Here is a 23,208-nt window from a genome sequence, read left to right as displayed (position 1 = left end):
AGAGCGGCAATGGCCATGGCTGCCCTCACACGGATGATGTCGAACCAGTGATGCCACATTTTTATCGGTATTTTGGAACCCAAAAAAATCTTTTATCGGTATGGAAATCCCAAAAATCGGTATGGAAATCGGTATTTGAGGTGGATATTCAAAAATGCTTACATTTTTAACTTCCCAACGTATTTTTAGTATAAATGGAAGCTTGCACAAAAAGGAAGTCTAAGAACTCTTACGAATGTTAATTTTTAGTATAAAACTAGCTGACTAAGTGTGTTTTAGCATATATCAATCAATTTTTTCCGTAACTTGGTTCTAGGTAACGCTAGTTTACATAAAAAGACAGTTTTGAAACTTTAACAGAACTTAATGTTTGTTACGGCTTATACATTTTTGTTTTATTTTTAAACTATCTGCTTTGCAGACGAAAAGTAAAAATCACAAATGAAAATATTTCTTTCCAGTACTCATAATTGAAAAGAAACCTGATTTAAAAGTTACCGTATGATAAGAAAAATAAGGGCATGGTGATCACCTTCAGGTCACACGTGGTTTAGGCATATTAATGAATTAAAAACTTGATTCTTTAATTGATGTTTAGCTAAAATGGGATGTAAATTTGATAAATTAGATAAGGCAATAGAACCAGGTCAACCTAAAATAAATTTTAATTTAGTAAGTACTTAAAAATCCAATGGCTTTTTGATGTTCGAGGTAAATATGGGCCCAAAATGATGTTCTTCGTTTGGTAGAAGGTTTTTTTGCCAAACTGGCCATTCCAGCTTTCAAAGCCTTAAGTATTAGATATGAGTTCTAGCGATTAAAAAAAGAAATGATTGCAGAAAGTTGAGAGAGTTTGTCGTTTCATTTTTTTTTTCAGCCAAAGGAAAATTAATTTTATTTTTTGAAAAATCACGCATTAGTCATATGAAAACCCAAGAATTTGCGAAAATAAATGAGAAACGTGTTCTAAAAGAAGGTGTTCCCAATAAAAATATTTAAAAACACTTAGTTTTTCTAAATCTGAAAATACCCATTTTGCCTGGCGTGGCCTGGCGATCTCTGTAGTTCGGTACATGTGATATCATTGACTTGGCTAACAAGATGGAGAAGGATTGAAGATTATACCGATGATATGACAAACCGTGTATCTGATTGCACTTCAATTCTTCACATACCACATCTGGCGACAAGTTGATCAAGGATTATATTCCAACGGTGTATATTTTCCCTTGAAAAGTTAGTATCTCAGGAGACGAGAGCATTGTCAACTGAACGAATTATTCGAGTGAGCCGTGGAGATCTTTGCAGGGTATTTAGAAGTTGTACAGATCAACATACGCCACGTCAGCTACCGCACTTTGGCTCCTTTTTACGGGACCTTTACGAGGATAGCTTGAATTAAGTGGGAATGTGGAAGTGGAATGTAGTTTGAGTTAAAATCTTAAAAATCGGTATGAAATCGGTATGTTTTGCCAAAAATCGGTAATCGGTATATACCGATTCTTGGTCAAAATTTTGCTCAAAAATCGGTATGTGTGGCATCGCTGTGTCGAACTCCTCGACAATCCGCTATAGCTAGAGGAGGATACTGTTAAGCGTGACCACGACAATCTTGAGGTACGGAGCGGCGGTCTGGAGGCAGGCCCTGGGAAGACATTGTAACCTGTAGAAACTTAGCAGCATTCAGCGGCTGATGAACCTGCGGGTTCTCGGTGGATACTGGACCATCTCGTCCGAAGCCGCCTGCGTAGTGCTGGGCGTCATGCCCATCTCGGTTTTGCTATACAGAGGAGGATGTCTATTGTTACGACAATAAACGCTCGACGTACGAGATCTCGCCAAGTAGGACTCGATGCCCAACTGGCAGCAGCTGTGGGACAGCTCAGCGAGAGGAAGGTTGTAATCATCGGTTCTCCCAAAATGCTCAGTCGAACAAGAACCCCCCCTCTCAAGCCTCAGGGTCGGCAACACTCGAAATTTGGAGTCAACCCAAGCAACCAAAAGTTCGAATATCACTTAAGGAACGAACTAATAAGTTCATATATAGCTGTACAAAAGTTCTGTGGTACTTTTTTGCTGTTCAAAATGCTTTTTCGAGGTCCATGGAACTTCATTCTTTATCAAGTTCAGCCAATACCCAAAAAAAGCTTTAAAGTACTGTTTTGGTTTCTGTTTCTACTTTTTGGGAACTTGAAAGTTTGTATGAAGAAAAACAATCTACTTGTTACGTACTTCTCATTTTTTTCAAAATCAAGTAGCTATCAAAGGGTTGCAAGTCTTTTTGTACAGCTCAATAGTTCGTAAAAAGTCTCTGTTGTACTATTTTGTAAACTTGAAAGTTTTTAATTAGTTCCAACGGGCGTTCAAAAGCAACGTCGTATTATAGAAACTTTGAAGTAGATTTAAAGGCTAAAATCTACTTTTTTCGAACTTCAACACGTGTTTGCATAAATAAACACATCGTTACTTGGGAAACAACTATATGAAGTACACATTAAGTTCCGGAAGAACTTTTTAACAGCTTGAAAGTGGGAATTAAGTAGAAATAAAGAACCTGAAAGTCGTTTTAAAGAAAATCATCACATCGAGTAAAATCGTTGCCTACTCATGATGTTCATATAGGGCAACAAGTATGGATCTCGACTTTCAAGCGGTGAGCTCGGGTTCGAGGCTTGGTAAGAACATGTTTTTTAAATGTAATGTGAGTTAGTAACAAATATGGTTGATTAATATGAATCAAATAAGCGGACTTGAGAAGGCAATTGAAGGAGCGAAAGAGTATTTTTTTCAATTTTTTATGCTGCTTATAAAGTGGATTTTGAAGCTGGTTAGAAGTTGTTTGGCGATTTATGCGAACTTTTTTTCAACTTTAAAGTTCGTTTAACTACTTAAAAATTGAGCTGAAAAGAAGTTGTATTAGCATACTCGATTAAGCTGATTAAACCTGATAGAGGAATGTTATCCGAACTTTTGATTGCTTGGGAAGGAAACACCTCAATGCGCTCAGTTGAATTCCCACTTTATTATTTTCCAAACACGGCTAATAGAACACTTTGCCCCCGTTGAGCACAGCACAGCAGGTTAGGTTTTCCTAACTAGGAATTCGGGGTCCTGTAGGGACATGATATTGTGACTGTAGGGACAGAAATATTTGCCATTTTAGTGTGTTGCCTGGTATGGGGTTCAAAATGGCTATTACCTGGTAGTTCGATTGCTTTGTCAGTTGAACTAAAGCAAGGCTGTGGTCGGCTCAAGATATCCATGCAAAGTGAGGCCGTTTCAGAGCAAGATTTTTGACCCCATACTCAAGCTAGCGGCTTTTTAGTTGTCTTACCGTTCTTCCCACCATACCCTATTATATTTGTTACTGCGTTGCTAGTGCGTTTCCGATGCGCACGACTTTAAGCGCCATCTCTTGTCATATTTCGGTGAGTTGACCTAAGTGTTTGGCTACCTCTATGCACGGGAATAGAGTGGTCCTCCTTCCTTACTCACTAAGGCACTTCCTTGACACGCGTTCCAACACGCGTCATTGATGGTCCTTTTCCCATCAAGCAGTATATAAACTTACTGGTTACAAGGTAGATCCATCGTCCGATCCCGCATATCAGGAGCTGGATCGAGAGAAGACACGGTGAAGTGGACTTCTATATGACGCAATTCCTGACTAATCATGGATACTTCATGAAATACCACTACCGGTTTGGCTATGTGTCTTCGCCATATTGCCCAGATTGTGGTGACAAGAGGAAACATCCGAACAGCGTGCTGCAGAGAATGTATACAGACTCCAGCACTTGGCATGCGATCAACGATGGGTTCACCCGGATCATGAATGCCCTGCAGAGCTGGAGTCAACGGCAGTTTATGAACAGTGTAGGATGACTCCATCGCCGGGAGCATTTGAGTAGTGTGAGGAGCTACCAAGATAAGGCATCATCTTCTGCGTAGTGGAGGTCATGGGTGCGCCGCGAACGTGTATAGGATACCCAACTGCCGGAGAGTATCCGAGTAGTGCCATTTCCTACGAGGGAATCTGCGTTGATAAGACAATACCTTCCTCGTAACGAACCTCATAGGTAGAGGGTAAACCACTGTCAGAGGTTACCCGCGCGTAGAAAGATATCGTAGCGTTCAAAGTCCCGAATGTGTGTCCAAGACAAGCTTCTCTCAATCTGGAAATCCTAGGGTTGCCAGCCAAAGGGAAAAACACGGACCCCATCGACGGGGGGCTGTCGAGTAGAGTGCGGCCGACCCTACGGTTTGAAGCTACAAAGATAAGCCAACATCTTCTACGTAGCGGATGCCTTGGGTACGCCGCGTTCGTGCGTAGGATGCTCCACCTTCGGGGAGTATTCGAGTAGTGCAGTTCCGAACGATCGAAGCTGCTGGGCTGGAATAAACTTGAGTTTCTTCGCAGTGGAAATCGTTAGGTAAGGGTTATTCCACGATCGGGAAATATTCACGGGTAGAGTGAGAGTGGCTCTCGATGCCGGGTGGGTCATTCGAGTCGAGGTAGGATAACGTCTTCGTCGGGAATCATCCGAGTAGTTGCATTAAGTTCCGCGCGTGTGCTGTGACAGGCACGAGTCTGGGATAAGCTGCTCTCGATCGGCACCGGACGGGCATAAATGAGGCAAACCTTCTGAAGGCCTCGAGTTTTCAGAAACAGCCCAAGCATCCAAAAGTCGCGTTTTTACTTAAAGATGGAACTCCGAAGTTCACATTTGGCTGAAAAAATGTTTTACGGGAACTTCAAGTGACTCTTGTCGCGTAAAAGTTACTCAGGAACTTCCATCGCCCTTTGAAAGGTTAAACTATCGATAACAGAACTTCTAGGCGCTTTCAATGGAACTTCTTTCAAGAAGGTGGATAACGTTCGCGTAACATTCCCAAACGCACCATTATGATACTTGAAGGTGTTTTAAAGAATCTATATGGGAAATCTAAGCGACATGTCAAAAATGTTTTTCAAGAAGGTCGATAACGTTCGCGTAACATTCTAAAGCGCACCATTAAGATACTTGAAGGTGTTTTAAAGAACCTATATCGGAATTCTAAGCGACATGTCAAAAATGTTTTTCAAGAAGGTCGATAACGTTCGCGTAACATTCTAAGGCGCACCATTAAGATACTTGAAGGTGTTTTAAAGAACCTATATGGGAATTCTAAGCGACATGTCAAAAATGTCTGTCAATTTTTTGTCATGGTATTTGTTTTGTTTAAATCTGTACTGATATTTACAAATGGAATTCAAGATTTTTTCGAATTTTTCTTATAAATGTTAAATAAGATATTCGAATAAATTTTGATGATGCGAATTTTTGTTTTGATTCATATTGTGTACTGAAAGTCCTTTGAACGAAATAAGGTACCTTCTATTGACCAACCCACTCAATCATCTCAAATGACATTAAGTTTAAATACTAATCATTACAGTGGCAATTAGCTATTGCTGGATTGGTCGAGAGGCTGGTGAGTTTCATTGCAACCTAGAGAGCAGCGGTTCAATTCTCTAGGCGTGTAAGCAGCTTTTGTAATCAAAACAATATAATCAAAATCAATGAGATAGACCATGATAGACCGGCAACCTAGCAATCTGACATGTGGTTGTCAGAGCAATCTGTCACTCGGATTTTTTTTTCGGCGCGTAGAAGTTTCTTGACATTCTCTTAGAAGCTGAATAGCGTTCTCTACAGCCACCTAAACGAACTTGAAAGTAGCTTTAAGAACTTAAATTTTGGGCTGATTAGCATTCTCTTCAGACACAAACGAGAGCTGATTAAGCTTCTATGGAACCTTTTTAAGGGAATTCTGGTTGCTTGGGAGAGGTTTGTGTGGTCAACCCCGAGTCTTCACGATAATAGGATCAGGCGAGATCAGGCCTTTAATCAACATGAGGAGGGGTACATGTGGTTATCTCGAGTCATTACGAGGAGAGACCGACCCGCATAAATAAGAATTGTAACCATACGATTTGTGAAATAGTCAAACGACGATTTGATTAAGCGTAAAAAAACTTTTAGCAAACGATTATTCAAACTGTGGAAAACATTGGTTGAAGTGTGAATTCCGAATTCACAGTCTTTTTAATATGTCGTTAGGTTATGTAATTGTTAAAAACCGTTCAAACACTTATATGGAGAAACTGTTCTACAAACAGTTGAGATAATGTAAACAAGCCGCGACCAGAAACGTTTTTTCTGCATTGAACTGTTATTGCTATAGTTTTCCTTAAAGTTACCTTGTATCTAAACATTTATAGTAAAAGTTATGAAAAGATTTCACAAATCGTTCTTCCAACGTTACAAAAACGGTATTCGGAACCGTGTGTGAATAAATCACGCACACATATACAAATGTTTTCAGAGTTTAAGTATTCCAATAAATAAAAAAAACTTCTTTTCTCTATTTACAAATATTTTATTCACATTTTTCAGCTTATTACATAGTCGAATGCCACAAGAAGATCTCTCAAATGGTGTTTCCGTAACATTTGTGTTAGCATAGATGAAAAAAAAAAATGAAATTATTGGTGCTTCCGCCCACGCTTCCAGGGCCGAGATACCTACCTTGTAGGCACCGTCGTACTGGGCCACTTCCTCGCCTAGCAGGAACACCTTCTCGTCCCGCTCCATCTCTTCGTCCAGGGCCGAGTTGAGGGCATCGCGGACGGTGAGCTGCTGAGCCGAAAGGACTTTCGAGGTCGAGATCGAACGACGCCCGATTCCTCGCAGAACACTGGAAGCCAGCATCATTTTCACCGATCCAAAGGGATTTTACAGAACAAACCACACGACACAAGACACAACACGGAACGGAGGCACCAGCGATGAAGATGAGCTCCGGGGCCCAAAGGGCCAGTTTGAGGCCATATTTGCGGGTTTCTGTAAAGAAAAAATAAAGTTATTGTAGTAGAAAATTTATGTTTTTCAAAATTACTTACTGCTTTAAGTCCCGATTTATCGTGAGTTTTCCCGGCGCGGCGTATTCTTTTTCTTTTTCTTCACTTTTATTTGACAAATTTTGGCAGCGGTGCCAAACATTCTGGTTTTTTATGTTCGCGCTATATTTTTTTTTAACAAAAACTTTGAATTTTATAGTTTTAGGTGGTTTTAGTATGAAAATTGCTGTGAAAATATCGGAGTTTTATTTATTTCAGCCTGAGATTCTACTGGCTTTGAATTTGAAATTAGAATCAATTTCACCGACATCAGTTTAAATACTGTTTGTTATTAATTGAGTGTACAGAAAAATCTAATAAAAATTTTTTCATAAATGAATGGTTATTTTCTTCATGTTAAATCATCTGGCATCTCTAACCATCATTTCAGTCATTTTTTGACGTGAGTAAGGCAGAAGGCATGAACTCTAAGGATAACGGTTTGAGATCAATTTTACGATTCTGATAAATTTGAAATAAATCGTTCGTATTATTCATTCACCTTTTCAGATACCGTCACTTTTATACATGAACGTTCATGTTTCGTTCTTATCGTTGTCGAAGTAAAGTTCAGTATTATAGCTACGTTTACTGAGATAATCACCTTTTCTGGGTCCGTAGATGTATCGTATGGACTGTTTGTGATACAGTTTTTTACTATGCGGGGAGCCTTTTGTCGTGCAGAGGTACGTCAACTTCGAGTCGATGCGAGGAGAGGGCTGGATCTCGAGTCGATAGAGGAAACATTAGGCCTCGAGTCGCGAAGAGAAGAGGTTTATGTGGGAATCTCGAGTCGTTAGAAAAAAGTTCAGACGTCGTGTCTTAAGGTTGAAAGGTTTTGCTAAAAGTAATCTCGTTAATGAGTATTGCCTTGGAGCGCGCTAGCGCGAATAGACCTCCCACTATTGAAGCATAGTGTGTCAAACAGTTTGAGGTGGGAACCAGGTCTGCTACATCAGGTGGAATTTAGGGAGTAGGAGGTATACACGCAGTATATCATGAGTCTGCCCATTGTACCCATGAACCCAGAGTAGTAAACTGAGGGGACGCGGTGGCTCGCCGAGCCTTGGAATACAATCCGTAAAGCGGAATTAGCCACCTGTGGCTACCAACTAAAAAAACCCCTTCAACCGTGCAATCGGGCGCACTAAAATCGACAGCCTCCGCCAATGAAGTCAATCCACTCAGCATTTTCTCTTATTGGTAGTTCAACAACCAGGTTTTGAGCCGCGCTTATCCTGGAGTCTCCCCTGGTCACATCACACGATCGGAACCACTCTCACCCCTTTGCAGACACCTCTACACCGAGATTATATACCAACAATGAAAAACCCATTTCTTACAAGCAAGATCCAATGCGGATAAGGTGAAGTCTCATCCCCACAGCCTTTCTCGTAGGAAGTGGCGCTTCTCGAACACTCCCTGGCGGTGAACAGAGCGGAAGGCGAGGGATTAAATTGTCTGGCTTTAAAAGAATTTAGAGAAAATAAGATAACGCATGTGTTAAAAGCCCCAAATGGTTCCAGTGATAGGCGAATGGTGAAAGTGGTTCCGAATTAAATCGAATCTAAATTGCGGGTGCATAGACAGAAAAGAGGTTAGAATTTACATTGATGCAATTATATACTATCTACATAAGCTTGACCTTACAGAACACCCAAGATTGTATACGGTGTCGGATAATTCAGGATTGCTCATCAGGAGAATCGAGTAAAGAAACTAATTTGTAAGTAAACTTCCCCAAATTTGTCATAATGAAACTAATAATAAACCATTTTAGTCGAGTTGTGCTAAACGAACTACGAGAAGTTTCGCTGTTTTTTACAAAATTGCTTTCGGTATAAAATCAGTAGAAAGCTGACTTTCAAAACCACATTTGGCAAACCTCTACCCCCCTCCCCGGATGTCTACATGGAAAGATTTGAAATTGTTTTTTTTTCTAATTTGACAGTTAGAAAACACTACTTTGTGCCTTTTTGTTATTGAATGGCTGATTTATAAAAAAAAAAACGAATAAGCATTTCCTGATATAAAATAAGGCCGGAACAAATTTCAAACCCTTCTTTTGTCACTCGGAGTTGGAACATCGCGAGGAGGGGGGGGGGGGGGGGGGGCAATCAAAAATAATGCGAAAAAAAAACAAATAAATTGGAATAAATTGCACGGAACCTTGTATGCAACAAAATTGCATACAATATCGTTGCACAAAACCTATAAATCAAGTAATATTTTATCAAACAATTCAATCAAATCAAGAAAACAAAAGATGAAATAACTCCCATCTTCTTTAATTGGTTTTTACTCTTGTAATCTTTCAGATATTGGAATTTTTTTAATGAAAATTTACATAAATTGCTTCAAACTTTATTTTTATCCCCCTTCGGGTTTTTGGAAATTTCGAAGGAGGGCGGGGGTGACAAAAGAAGAAATTTATATTTGTTCCAGCCTAATTTTAAATTTCTAAAATACTATATTTATCACTTGCTTTCAAGTGGCTACAATTGTTTAAACTTAAACTGAAAAGCTTTACAATTTAAAGATTTTAATAAAAACTTTAAATATTTATTCACATTAAAAATTATTTTGGAAGTAAGGACATGACCCAACCCCCCTCTCCGTGGACATGCGTAGACATTTCCATAAGCCCCCCCCCCCCCCCCTAAGTTGTCCACGTGGTATATGAACGACCCACTGTAATCAATAAATTAATTGGGAAAGTGAGCGTAACACGAGAAGGATTTAAGAAAGGAGACAAAAGTTTTATTAATTGGGGCTTATTCTGCGACGCGAGTGACGTGACTTTTCGAATGCATTTTCTGGAGTCAGGGTGAAGACGTGAAAATTCGTGAGTCACGTCACTCGAGTCGCAGAATAAGCCCCAATGTATCGATATGGCACCCTATTAGAATTCACCTTGTTAACATGTGTTAGTGAAATGATCAATGTTTACAACTTAACTTCTACAAACATGCATTATCATCATTCTTTTGTTTTGGTCCACTTCGTTGCAATGTTTTTATTTGTTTCATCGCGACCCATTCATTGCACACGTGAATGTATGTAGGTACCTACTTGCATGTGGCGAGGTGATATCGAATAAAGTGGTTTGCGAGTCACCTCCTTTCCTTACGAATTGTTATCTTTTTTGTTCTGCTGTTGTAACGAGTTCATAGTCCAATTGAAGTCAGTGTTGTGTCCAATTTAGAAAAATTTGTTCTGCTGTTGTAACGAGTTCATAGTCCAATTGAAGTCAGTGTTGTGTCCAATTTAGAAAAATTTGTTCTGCTGTTGTAACGAGTTCATAGTCCAATTGAAGTCAGTGTTGTGTCCAATTTAGAAAAATTTATTAATTTAGTCCGTCCGCGCTTGGGTTCCGTAAAGTGCAGCCCCACTTTGTTCAATTCGTTTAAAGCCAGTGTACTGACGCGTTTAACACATTTACGCCAACCATGGTTACTCATCGGCTTAAGTCGATTGCTCTAGTGGGAGGAGGCGTCGTGGCACTAAGACAGCGATTCTGGACAAACTACTACGCACCAGTGTGGCAGCAGAACAGCAAGTCAAGGTTGAGGAAGCAGCTGGATCGTGGTCTCATCTTAATCTCCCGATTGATCCAGAGTTCAAAGGTGAGTAATTGGGAACGGTTTCTTTCTTACAATAGCAGCACCCCTTTTTTATACTGTGGGGTTGATGTGGAATTCCATCCTGTAGTCGCCCTTTATCTCGATTCAATATATAAGCCTAGCTGGTCTTCGAGACAGGCAAGTGATTAACTATCATAATATTGAAGTAAGTAGCTCGAGAATCAGTGAGTTCTATAAATTCTATCAGTGGTGTTATCTTCAAAGTTAGGCTTAGCCTATCTTAAGCATCCATAATCTATTGGAAAAATAGTGAAATTTATCTAGAAATACTCCAAGGTCATTTAACCTCTTCTTTTAACCTTCAGACGAACCAACTTAAACTGGTTGACAGCAAACCGGTTCCTACGGCCCAAAACAAAAATAGCAACAAATCGGATCGATCCCTACCGGCAGTGTTTCTGACATCTTTCTCTCTGTGGTCATCGAGTTCATCGAAGAAAGCGAAGGAAGAAGCAGCGGCTAAACAGCTAGCAACGGAAAAGGCTATCAAAATGGCACAGGAAGCAGCTAAAACCATTGGCGAAACCATCCAACATTCAGATCAGCTCTTTGACGAGAACAACTTCCAGGAGGCTTTCGAGCTGTTGGATAAATGTCCGGTGAGTTACTTGACTTATTTTTTCATAAATAGATGACTCTATAACACATTTGTTTTTTCACTTCAGGAGCGAGAAGCGTACGACATCAAGTGGCGTCTAGCCCGAGCATTGTTCAATCTTTCCAAGACGGCTCCCAGTCCCCGGAAGGAAGAACTGATTCGAGAGAGCTTCCAGCATGCTGAGGACGCGCTGGCCCTGAACGACACCGACTATGCTTCCCACAAGTGGTATTCGATTCTGTTGGACGCTAAAAGTGGCCTGGACGGTATCAAGGCTCGCATCACTCAGCTGGAGAATGTCAAGAAGCACATGCTGAAAGCGGTCGAGTTGAATCCGCACGACGCCACCAGTTGGTACATCCTGGGATCGTTCTATTTCGGCCTTGCCGATTTGCCCTGGTACCAGCGCAAAATAGTTTCGGCCATCTTTGCGACCCCACCTTCCGGGAGCTACGAGGAAGCGCTGGAGTGTTTCGAAAAGGCCGAGAGCACCAAACCGAACTTCTACTCGATGAACCATCTGATGCTCGGCAAGACCTACCTGGCGCTGAAGCAAAATGATAAGGCCAAGGAGTACCTGCTGCTGGCAGCCAACGTCACGGTTCTGAACGAGGACGATAAACAGGCCAAAGAGGAAGCCGCCAAGCTGGTGAAGAAACTCTAGATATGTAGCATAGGTAAAAATTCCTTGGAAAGTGGGACTGAGTGCTAGAAGCATTACTGATTTTTGATACTATTCTCGAATTACTTTTTGATAATAAATATTGTTCTCTCTTTTTCAATGGTTGTTTTTAGTTTTTACTAATTAGTGTAAAATTTAAGCATTAAGCAAGGGTGAGTTTTTATGCGTTTTTAGATAATTTGGCACCAAAATAAAAATATAAGCAAAACGGATAGGCTTTGGTCCCCCTTAGGTGATTTTGAGGGTAAAAACCGAAACTTTGAGCACTTTGAGGCAACCCTAATTTAAGTCCGATTAAACTGAAACTTTGCACAGAAAAGGTTTTTTGACAATCTATAAAATGGGTATATGGTCGGTTTTCGAAATTTGACATGACCTTTTTGGCTGCCACTCTAATGTACCTATCGACATTTTTTCAAGTTTTATTGTGTATTCAATGAGTTTCATGTTTTTTAACAAATAACTGATATTAGTTATTAAATGTTTTTCAAAGTACGAAATGTTTTTACTGGCGTGTATTTTGCTCTGAATTGTCGTGAGGCCTCGAAGGTACCAAACAAAGTTTTGGAAATCGTTTAAACCGTCGGACGCTAATCTTATCAGTTAATTTCTTCAAAATTCAACTAAAAGTTCAGATTAGTGCTAGTATACCTACATTCAAATCAAGTCGAATTTCTTTTCAAATTGGTTTGCTTGCTTCAAATAATTTCTTCCTTGTGCTTTACAAAAGTTGGTGTAATCTACAAAATTAAAAAAAAAACTCTTATTAAAATCGCTTTGATTAAGTCTCAATTCAATTGGAAACTCTCGGATTCGCTTTGGAGGTCAAACTTATATCTGCACTCTTTTATGAGTGAGTAAGTACTTCCGTTGTAAAGCTCATTCTCAAGTGCGAGAGTAAGTAACTGATAGCAACTTAGTTAGAGGATTACTTGTATCGCGCAATGTGATTGAACCCTTATCAACTGGCGGTACCATACGGGCAACACAACGCAACAGTAAGAGTTCCGAGTTTTCATTTCCAGACCGTTGGTCGAAAATTAAATGGCAAGGCAAGTCAATACATTCCCCTACCTACATTCATAATGCCAGAATGAAAAATGCCGTAAAGCATAGGTGAAAATAGGTTTACATTCAATTCAATTTACACTTGATTGTCGCCACAGTCACATTTACAATCAGGTTGCACGGTACCAAAACGAGTACCTACCTACCTATCAACGTTTTTTTTTTGGTCTGTCGGCCGGCCATTTATAGAACTGCGATAGGCCCAAATGAAGAAATTAGAGATTGCGACTGCTATAAATAACGATTCGGCCCAGCAACCCATTTATTTGAGACAATCAAATTATGAATTCTGTAAAAATAAAAAATAGCAATCAGAGCTCCGAACACAATATGCAACATTCATAGTTATGCAAGCTGTATTCTGAATTTTTTTAAATACAAAAATACTTACGCAAAATTTTAACCATTAGAACTGACTTTAGAAATCTGAATTCGAAATTTAGAATATTATATTTAATTTTTTTTTTATATCTAGAATGTCGAAGGAGCTCCATCCCGATTTCAAATTCTTTCATTACCCCAAAAAAAAAATGTGAATTCTGGATTCTTTAATAAATTTTATATCTACCTCGATCAAGAATTTCCAATGATGGATTCCGTTTTCGTACCTTCGACTTATTGAAAGTTAAGTTTAAGCTAAAAAAAAGTCTAGGAAAAATTATCCACATTTTAATCTCCTCAACCGGATTTCGAGCGTTTTTTTTTACAAATTGAACCGAATAAAAAACAATGGCATTTTGGTCCCAACGATTTGGTTTCCATCTCACATTAAGATTTTTATCCGCATATTAGACATGGGGATTTTTTTTTCTATTATCTGACTGGTTTGCGCCGAAGGTCTTCAGATCTTTCCAAAAATTGAATATTTGGTTCTCTTTTATTTAAAAACATAAAAACACATGGATTATATTGGATTTATAAAAAAAATTCGGATTAGATTCGTTCAGATTTTTTTTTTTGTAAATATTTCAAAGCTTCATAACTGTATTATTTTTCAACAGAAATCATAAAATAGCACATCAAAATGCAATATCGCAATATATCGCAAAACGCATATCAGCTTTCCAAAAAAAATCTATTAAAAAAATTAAGCAAGACCCTCAACACGAAAAATGGTAAATAAGCTTTAAATAGTGTCCGAAGCTACCGTCGGCATCACCTAATATTCTGCAAAATATACCTTTGTAAAGCCCAATTTATGATGCAACTTTCATCTGAAGACACCAAAGTGGGCCAAAAACTGGAAGTGCAAAACTGGTAGTGTCCTGGTGCAAAACTGGGCATAAACGAATACGCTATTAAATTATTTATTGAAACTTGAAGTTAGTTATAATGCATAAACTCACAGAGGCACAAAAAAAATAGTGTTTTTACATTTTTTGAAAAGTACTTTTGTTCTCACGTTGTTGGAAGCGCGCGCTTCCTACATTTGTTATTACAGGTTTTCCACCATTGTTTGTTTTCGATGCGAAAAAGAGATTTATTGTCATTATATAACTAACTCCTTAAAGAGTTGTTGTCCCACTTTGGTGAAGAAAATTTGGTGATGCAGACGGTACTTTCAGACACCATTTAAAGTTTATTCACAATTTTTCATGTTTAAGAGTATTACATTATTTTTTTTAAATATTTTATTTGAAAAGCTGATAAAATTTCAATGCGTTTTGATGTGCTATTTAATGAAAGGGGGGGGGGGGGGGGGGTGAGATCTGAAGACCCTCGGGCGCAATCTGTAAGATAATAGAAAAAAAAAATCCCCACATGAGACATCACACTTGGGACATGAGACCAGGCTCACGAGACTTTGGAACCTGAGCGAGACCGGTGACATGAGACATGGTGATAGTGAGAGGTGAGACGAATATAGTCCAAAAAGAGATGTGAGAAGTTTTAAGTGCGACGTAACTTTTCACTTCCACTTCTCACCTCTAACGTGGCATTTTCCGTTTCTCACGTCTCACTTCTCATTTCACACGTCTCACTTTTCACTTATCACGTCTTACTGCTTACTTCTCGCTTCTCTGCCCGCTTCTCTCACTACTCCCTTTTCATGTCTCATGTCGTCTCATGTATCAGGCCTCATGTCTTATCCCTTGTTTCATGTTTCAGGACTCGAATCTCAGCTTCAGGTTTCATGTCTAAACTCTCAAGTTCCATCTTCATTTCTTAAATCTCAGGCTCAGTGTGTTTTCCATTGAAAATTTAATGTTTTCTCTCAGATACCGTGTTTAGTTAAACGGCTTGTAACTTTTTTCGGGTGCATCCAAATAAAACAAATTGATTTTGAATAGAAATCTAAAAAAAAGAGTTTTTAAATCGTAATAATGAACCCTATTTCCAATTTTGGGGAAGATCTGAAGACTGAAGGGTCGACCCTTGGCGCTATCTGTAAGATAATAGAATAAATCCCCATATTAGACATCATACTTGAGACATGAGACGAGAGTCACGAGACCTCAATGAATTCTGGAAATCTTTAATTTTGCATTTTTACTTTTTTTATGGACGCACCCGAAAAGTCCAAACAAAAAAAAACTTCCTAATAGACCTCGAGTGTCAATTTGATACTACTTTAATACTTCGAAATCGTTAAATCTCTCTTATTTTCAACCAATTTTTACAAAATTTTGGAAGACGCAGGGATCGCCTGGGACGTTGTTGTAATGGAGTTGAACACGAAGATGTTCCTTCAAGATTGTTTGCGGGACCTCGTCGTGTTCAGGAAGATCGTAAGAAATGGAAAGTTGTTCTTCTTCTGGTCAGCGTTCAAATTTAGAAGTTGTTGACGCATTGAAATGAACCTGGGGCAGACAAAGATAGCATGTTCTGCCGATTCCTCCGTATCTAAGTGTTGCGGTGGCTACGACCGATCTTCCAAACCCACCTGCTAACTGAACGGATCTACGCCAATGCTCACGCATGACATTTGTCTGAAGAAGGAAAAGTAGAAGAACAGTCACCAAGAGCAAAGTTTTGTTAAGTCATCCTGCAGAATCCGTGCCGAATTTATTTCCATATTAGTAGCCTTTTATCGGAATTTCAGTGATTTCTTTATTTGAGAATAGTAAGTAGTTTGCAATATAATTCCCTTATTTACTAAATATTAAACTGCAACACTTTTGTTCAGATTTATTCCGAGATAAGAATTTGCCAAGGTTTTTGAAGGTTAGGACGTGTTAATTTGGACACCATAAATTGTAAGTTGAACTATCTGAGAAAACGTACAATCTTTAATAAACTATGTTTGTAGTTTTAGCTTTATCATTCACCCACAAATACGGTGTTAATTGATCCGCTCAAAAAGGTGCCGAAACTCCTTCAACAAACTAAAAAATTTATGTTCGACATGCCGTCGGGACGAAAAACGATTGAAAAGATTCCCCAGGAAGATGGCACGGTGTTGGATGCCCAGGCCGCTGTCGTGAGCAGCTGTCAAGCCTGTGATAAACCGGACACGAAAAGGATGGTGATGTGCGATGCTTGCGACGCTTGGTATCATTACCAGTGTGTCGAGGTTGGTGACAGTGTGTGCGACAAAAGTTTTGTTTGCCCTAAATGCAAGTCTATCGTTGCACTCACTGGCGCGGAGAAAACCGGAAAGGAATTGCCAGAACCTTCGTTGGCCAGTTCGACTAGTTCTAGAGTAGGTTCTTCGGCATCTACCGCACGATCCCGTTTGAAGCTAAAAATAGAAAAGCTCGAGGCCGAACGAGTTTTGCTGCAGAAGCAACTTGATTTGGAACGTCGAGCAAAACAAGTGGAGAACGAGATCGAGTTCGATCGACGGCAACTCGAGTTGGACCAGGCCTTTCACCGGGAGAAGTTTTTACGTTTAGAGGAAGACGAAAACGCTGAGAACGATGCTAGAAGCCAGAAGTCGATACTAAGCAGCATTCGGAAGGTTCAGCAGTGGAAAATTCGTACTGATGCTGTGATCACCGAGAAACTGGGCGAGCTGAGGATTTTAGATCCAGTAGGGACAGGTATCGTACCCGGAATTCAAGGTAGGCCACAACGTGCAAAATTAAACGCAATCTGTGAGGAAAAACGCCACCAGGGCGCAGTATTAGAAAGCGCAGAGTTAGGTCCCTGTTATACGGGTGCAATTCCCAAGACTTCTAGACAGATAGTTAGGAAGGCAGGTGAAAGACTAGAGGCTCAAACAGTACCGGTCTATCGAGACAAAGATTATTCCCTAGATATTTCTCCGATTAGGCCAAGCCATTCGATTGATCCAAAGTTTAACGCCGCCGATAAATACACTCCAAATTTTCCTCTTGACTTGCCCGAAAGTACTCAACTTCCCTCGAAGCGCTTTTCTCGCGGTCAACTCTATTTGGAATCGAAAGTGATGAGTAATTCGGAACGTAACCCTCCTCAAAGTGGTCGAATGTGTGAAGAAAAACCCAAATGGCATGGTGAGCAAGCTGTAATAAGTGCGATGAAAGAGCGAGAAAACTACGAAGGTTTTCCGGGCGCGACGAAACCGGAAGGGTCGATGAATGTGGCTGGCCATCGACGGAACGCTGGGTACTTGGAGGATAGAACACGTCATGACGGTTCATGTGGCGACGAAGCTAGTGTGGTGTGTGGAAACACAGAAGCTGATTTACGATTCCGGCGTGTAGGGAGTAGTCATCGTGCTGTTAGAAGCTATAATCCTACGCAACAGCAGCTATCCGCTCGGCAATTGGCGTCGAAAGAACTACCTGAGTTCGACGGAACACCGGAAGACTGGCCACTATTCATTTGCACCTTTCAGAACACCACGGACGCATGCGGATATTCCGATGACGAGAATTTGCTGAGGTTGCAGAAGTGTTTGAAGGGGCCTGCTCGGCAAATGGTTCAAAGCCAATTAATGATGCCGTCAGCTGTTCCTAGCATCATTGATACTCTGCGTATTCTATACGGAAGACCGGAAGTGCTGGTGCACTCCTTGCTTTACAAGTTACGACAAATTCCTGCGCCAAAATCTGACCGGTTGTCTGATTTGATCAATTTTGGGATGGCGGTCAAGAATTTATGTACGCATCTTGAAGCTGCTCAGCAAACCGCTCATCTCAATAACCCAACCCTTCTATTCGAGCTTGTGCAAAAGCTTCCGGCGAACCTGCAGCTAGATTGGGCTTTATATACGATGTCTTTCGATTTCTACGACTTGAGCACATTTTCTTCGTTTATGACTCAACTTGTCACAGCAGCTTCAAGAGTCACATTGAGGGTGGAAATACCAGGTGTAAACTCGGCTCAACGTGGTGCTAAGGCAGTTAATTCCCGATCGTACTTAGGCGTGCATGCAGACGTTGTTTCATTTCCGGTCGATGCAAGCACGGGTTTGGCCGAACAAAACTACACTACTACTGCCGATAGTGGAGCCGTTAGAATCGAGGTACAACCGGGGCCATCTTGCTTTGTTTGCAAAAATCCAGCTCATCGTGTAAGAAATTGTTCGCAGTTCGAGAGGTTGTCCGTTGAAAATCGTTGGAAGAAAATTCGGGAGCTAGGAGTGTGCAGAATTTGTTTGGGATACCATGCAAGACGACCTTGCAAGTCTACAAAATTGTGCGATGTGGATGGGTGCCGAGAGAAACATCACCCAATGCTGCATGACGTCAACGTGGATGGTGAAATCAGACCCACGACATCTACAGCAGTTATCAACATGCATTGTTCCAATCGCTCTACACTCTTCAAGATGTTGCCTGTAACTTTGTATGGAAACGGGAGATCAGTCGAAGTCTTGGCATTCATTGATGATGGCTCTTCGATGACATTATTAGATGAAGAAATCGCATCTCAACTAGAAGTCCGAGGAGAACCTGCTCCGTTGTGCCTCCAGTGGACCAGCAACGTGACACGCAGCGAAGCGGAATCCCGACGAGTTAACCTGGAGATTAAAGGTCGATTGAAATCTCAGAAGCTTCCACTAGAAGTGCGAACAGTGAGTGATTTAGAGTTGCCTATGCAGTCAATTTGTTACGCGGAAATGCTCGCAAGGTATCCGCATCTACAAGGATTACCCATCCAGGATTATCAGAACGTTAAGCCTCGGGTGTTAATCGGAAACGATAATTCTCACGTCGGAGTGGCTTTGAAGATACGAGAAGGAGGACCAGGAGAGCCTATAGCTGCGAAATGTCGTTTGGGCTGGACTATTTATGGAGCCATTGGGAAAGGAATGAGGGAGGCTGGCAGTTTCCACATCAGCGAATGCAAGTGCGATGGAAAACTTCACGATCTGGTAAATGATTTTTTCTCACTGGATATAAGTGGAACATCGAATAATCCCGAGCCAGACTCTAAGGAGAATATAAGAGCGAATCAAATAATGGAAGACACAACGAAACGCCGGGGTCAGAGGTTTGAAACCGGACTTCTGTGGAAATATGACGACTTCGAATTTCCAGAAAGTCGAAAAATGGCAGAACGTCGGCATCGTTGTTTGGAGCGTCGTATGAGCAGCGATCCAGTTATCGGAGAAAGTGTCAAAAAGCAGATGATGGATTACATCAAGAAAGGTTACATACATAAAGCCACCCCGACAGAGCTGGCCGCGGCCGACGCTAAACGAACATGGTATCTACCGCTGGGAGTAGCTTTGAACCCTAAGAAGCCTTCGAAGATATGGATATTTTGCGACGCAGCAGCAAAAGTGCAAGGAGTTTCGCTAAACACGATGCTACTTAAGGGTCCCGATCTGCTGAACTCTTTACCTGGTGTGCTTTTTGGTTTTCGGGAGCGACAGATTGGAATATGCGCCGACATTCGCGAAATGTTTCATCAAGTGATGATTCGCGAAGAAGATCGAAATTCGCAGCGTCTTTTGTGGGGAGACCGTTCCGATAAACCACTTGAAACATATTTTATGGATGTGGCAACCTTCGGTTCCTCGTGCTCCCCTAGCTCAGCACAATTTGTAAAAAATCAAAATGCTATGGAATTTGCTGAGAAGTTTCCTGCGGCAACTGAGGCAATAATCAAACACCATTATGTGGACGACTGGTTGGATAGTGTGGACACAGTGACAGAGGCGTGCGAGTTGGCGGCAAACGTCGAATATGTTCACGCTCAAGGCGGTTTCAAGATCCATAATTGGCTCTCCAATTCTACTAAGTTCCTCGAGCAGATAGGAGTTCGAGATTTGGCTGAAATTAAAAATTTGAATTTGGATGGCAGTACGGAACGTGTTCTGGGCATGTTGTGGCGTCCGAGGGAGGATGTCTTCATATTTTCACTAAATCAAACTTTGCAAATTGTACATCCTACGAAACGAGAGGTTCTACGAGCTGTAATGTCAGTGTTCGATCCTCTTGGGCTGATTGCATTTTTCGTCGTTCATGGTAAGATCCTCATTCAGGACATCTGGAGGTCAAAAACGAACTGGGATGAGAAGATTGCAGATGAGTTAAAAGGTCGATGGCAGCAGTGGACGGGGCATTTCGAAAAATTGTCGGAGGCAAGTATCTCACGGTGTTATTTCCCAAATTGTCAGAAAGACGACGTCAAAGAAATTCAGCTTCACATTTTCTGCGACGCCAGCGAGCAAGCTTACGCCAGTGTGGCTTATTTACGCGCTCAAGTAGACGGTTACACACGATGTATTCTCGTGACCGGAAAATCGAAAGTTGCACCTCTGAAAACAGTATCAATTCCCAGATTGGAGCTGCAGGCAGCTGTGCTTGGAGTGCGGTTGCGAAAATTAATTACGAAATTCCACCGATTGACTATCACTAAAACGACTTATTGGACTGACTCGCAGACGGTGCTTTCGTGGATACAATCCAGCCACCGCAGATATCGACAATACGTTGCTTGTCGAATTGGGGAAATTTTGACTGAATCCAGCGGGGACGATTGGAGATGGACGCCGTCGAAAGAGAATGTTGCTGACGATGCCACGAAATGGGGCCGAGGGCCAACGTTTTCATGCGACGCTAGATGGTTTCAGGGTCCACCGTTTTTATACTTACCGGAGAGTGAATGGCCGATAAGCCAAAGGACTAATGCTGGAACCACAGAAGAACTAGCAGAGTGCCTGCTTCATGTTGCGGAACATAGAATTCCTCTGCTGATCGAATGGGAACGCTTTCCTTCTTGGAAATTGTTGTGCCGTGCGGTGGCGACTATCCACAAATATTTCGATTTTTTGCGTGGTAGAGTTAAAAGTGATTCGCCTTTAACCAAGGAACAGCTAATAAGAGCTGAAAGAACTATCATCAAATTAGTTCAAAGAGAAGTGTATTACCGAGAATTGCCCACATTGGAAGAGAATAGAGAAAAGGGAGGCTCTACCCGATGCCAGAGTTCTCTGACTAGTAAAAGCAAGTTGTTTAAGCTCTCACCGTTCGTAGACGAATTTGGAATTATTCGTTTAGAAAGCCGTATCGTTGCGGCGTCTTACGTGTCATTTAATACTAGGTTTCCCATAATCTTACCCAAAGATCACCTCGTTACCAGCTTGATAATTCTGGCGCTACATGAACGTTATCTTCACGCAAATGGAGAAACTATCGTCAACGAAATAAGACAGCGTTATCACATCCCGAATCTTCGTAATCTCGTTCGAAAGGTGTCGAAAACATGCCAACAGTGCAAAATCAGATTCGCAAAACCCCTTATTCCTAGAATGGCGGCTCTACCTGCAGCGAGATTACAGGCTTTCACCAGACCGTTCACCTACATTGGATTGGACTACTTTGGTCCACTGACCGTGCGTATAGGTAGAAGCACAGTGAAACGATGGGTGGCACTCTTCACCTGCTTAACAATACGGGCCATTCACCTGGAAGTGGTTCATTCGTTATCCACGGAATCCTGCAAAATGGCCATACGACGCTTCATTGTTTGCCATGGTTCTCCGCTGGAAATATATAGCGACAACGGAACCAATTTCGTCGGCGCAAACAACGAAATCAAATATTCTGTGAAACAGTTAGCTGAATGCTTTACGAACGCGAATACGAAATGGATTTTTAATCCACCATCAGCGCCACATATGGGCGGCTCATGGGAGCGCTTGGTCCGCTCCGTAAAAGTGGCTATGGCAGCGATGCAGACATCGAGGAACCCGGATGAAGAAACATTTGCGACGATCGTTCGAGATGCTCAAGGAGTTGTGAACTCGCGTCCCTTAACATTCATCCCCATTGAAAGTGAGTCTCAGGAAGCTCTCACTCCTAACCACTTCATCCTGCTCAGCTCGAATGGAGTCTCTCAAACTCCGAAACCACTGTCTGATGATAGCTCGGCACATCGGAACAATTGGAACCTGCTCAACGGGATGGTAGACCACTTTTGGCGAAGATGGATACGAGAATATTTGCCGACCATTGCCCGGCGAACAAAATGGTTTAGTGACGTAAAACCGATTGAACAAGGTGACCTGGTGATTATCGTTAACGAAGCGGAAAGAAATGGTTGGATGCGTGGACGGATTTTAAATTTCATCGAAGCGAAAGACGGTCGACGTCGACAAGCAGTGGTCCAGACTGCGCATGGTGTTTTGAGAAGACCGGTTGCTAAATTGGCGCGTCTAGATATAGTATCCGGTAACCCAGGATCGGTGAAACGATCCACCGACCTTTCTTACGGGCAGGGGGATGTTGCGGTGGCTACGACCGATCTTCCAAACCCACCTGCTAACTGAACGGATCTACGCCAATGCTCACGCATGACATTTGTCTGAAGAAGGAAAAGTAGAAGAACAGTCACCAAGAGCAAAGTTTTGTTAAGTCATCCTGCAGAATCCGTGCCGAATTTATTTCCATATTAGTAGCCTTTTATCGGAATTTCAGTGATTTCTTTATTTGAGAATAGTAAGTAGTTTGCAATATAATTCCCTTATTTACTAAATATTAAACTGCAACACTTTTGTTCAGATTTATTCCGAGATAAGAATTTGCCAAGGTTTTTGAAGGTTAGGACGTGTTAATTTGGACACCATAAATTGTAAGTTGAACTATCTGAGAAAACGTACAATCTTTAATAAACTATGTTTGTAGTTTTAGCTTTATCATTCACCCACAAATACGGTGTTAATTGATCCGCTCAAAAAGGTGCCGAAACTCCTTCAACACTAAGCATTCCGGGCAATAAGGCGAGGTGATAAGCTTAAACCGATGCAGGTATTGCTTAAAGCACTCATAACCCGAAAGGAACTGCGTCAAGTTGAAGTTGACTTCTTCATACTTACGATTAACCCAGTCTGAAAGTCGCGGGATTAGCCTATGCGTCCATCTTGCGTTGTTCGATGCGTCCCATTGCTCCTGCA

The 23,208-nt window shown here is 41.2% G+C and overlaps 2 protein-coding genes across 2 annotated transcripts; both read left to right on the top strand.

The window, feature by feature from the left end:
* The first annotated feature begins 10,059 nt into the window (after positions 1-10,059).
* LOC129744377 (regulator of microtubule dynamics protein 1-like) lies at positions 10,060-11,967 on the top strand. The gene is made up of 3 exons (XM_055736878.1): positions 10,060-10,569; positions 10,893-11,186; positions 11,253-11,967. Exons 1-3 carry the CDS (start codon positions 10,393-10,395, stop codon positions 11,847-11,849), a joined length of 1,068 nt encoding a protein of 355 aa, XP_055592853.1. The 5' UTR covers positions 10,060-10,392; the 3' UTR covers positions 11,850-11,967.
* Positions 11,968-16,281: 4,314 nt separating this feature from the next.
* On the top strand, positions 16,282-22,584 carry LOC129743213 (uncharacterized). The gene has a single exon (XM_055735192.1). It carries the CDS (start codon positions 16,282-16,284, stop codon positions 22,582-22,584), a length of 6,303 nt encoding a protein of 2,100 aa, XP_055591167.1.
* Positions 22,585-23,208: the final 624 nt, after the last annotated feature.

The sequence above is a fragment of the Uranotaenia lowii genome, chromosome 2 (genome assembly GCF_029784155.1).
Source record: "Uranotaenia lowii strain MFRU-FL chromosome 2, ASM2978415v1, whole genome shotgun sequence".
Taxonomy (NCBI): Eukaryota; Metazoa; Arthropoda; class Insecta; order Diptera; family Culicidae; genus Uranotaenia; species Uranotaenia lowii.
The sequence above is the reverse complement of the archived record's forward strand: the minus strand, read 5'-3'. Positions and strand labels throughout refer to the sequence as shown.

What these genes read in the sequence shown, in the direction of transcription:
- LOC129744377 (XM_055736878.1), top strand. Translation starts at nt 10,393, where the DNA reads ATGGTTACTCATCGGCTTAAGTCGATTGCTCTAGTGGGAGGAGGCGTC. An exon ending in GATTGATCCAGAGTTCAAAG is followed by an intron (nt 10,570 to 10,892) that starts GTGAGTAATTGG and finishes TTTAACCTTCAG; the next exon opens with ACGAACCAACTTAAACTGGT. An exon ending in AGCTGTTGGATAAATGTCCG is followed by an intron (nt 11,187 to 11,252) that starts GTGAGTTACTTG and finishes TTTTCACTTCAG; the next exon opens with GAGCGAGAAGCGTACGACAT.
- LOC129743213 (XM_055735192.1), top strand. Translation starts at nt 16,282, where the DNA reads ATGCCGTCGGGACGAAAAACGATTGAAAAGATTCCCCAGGAAGATGGC.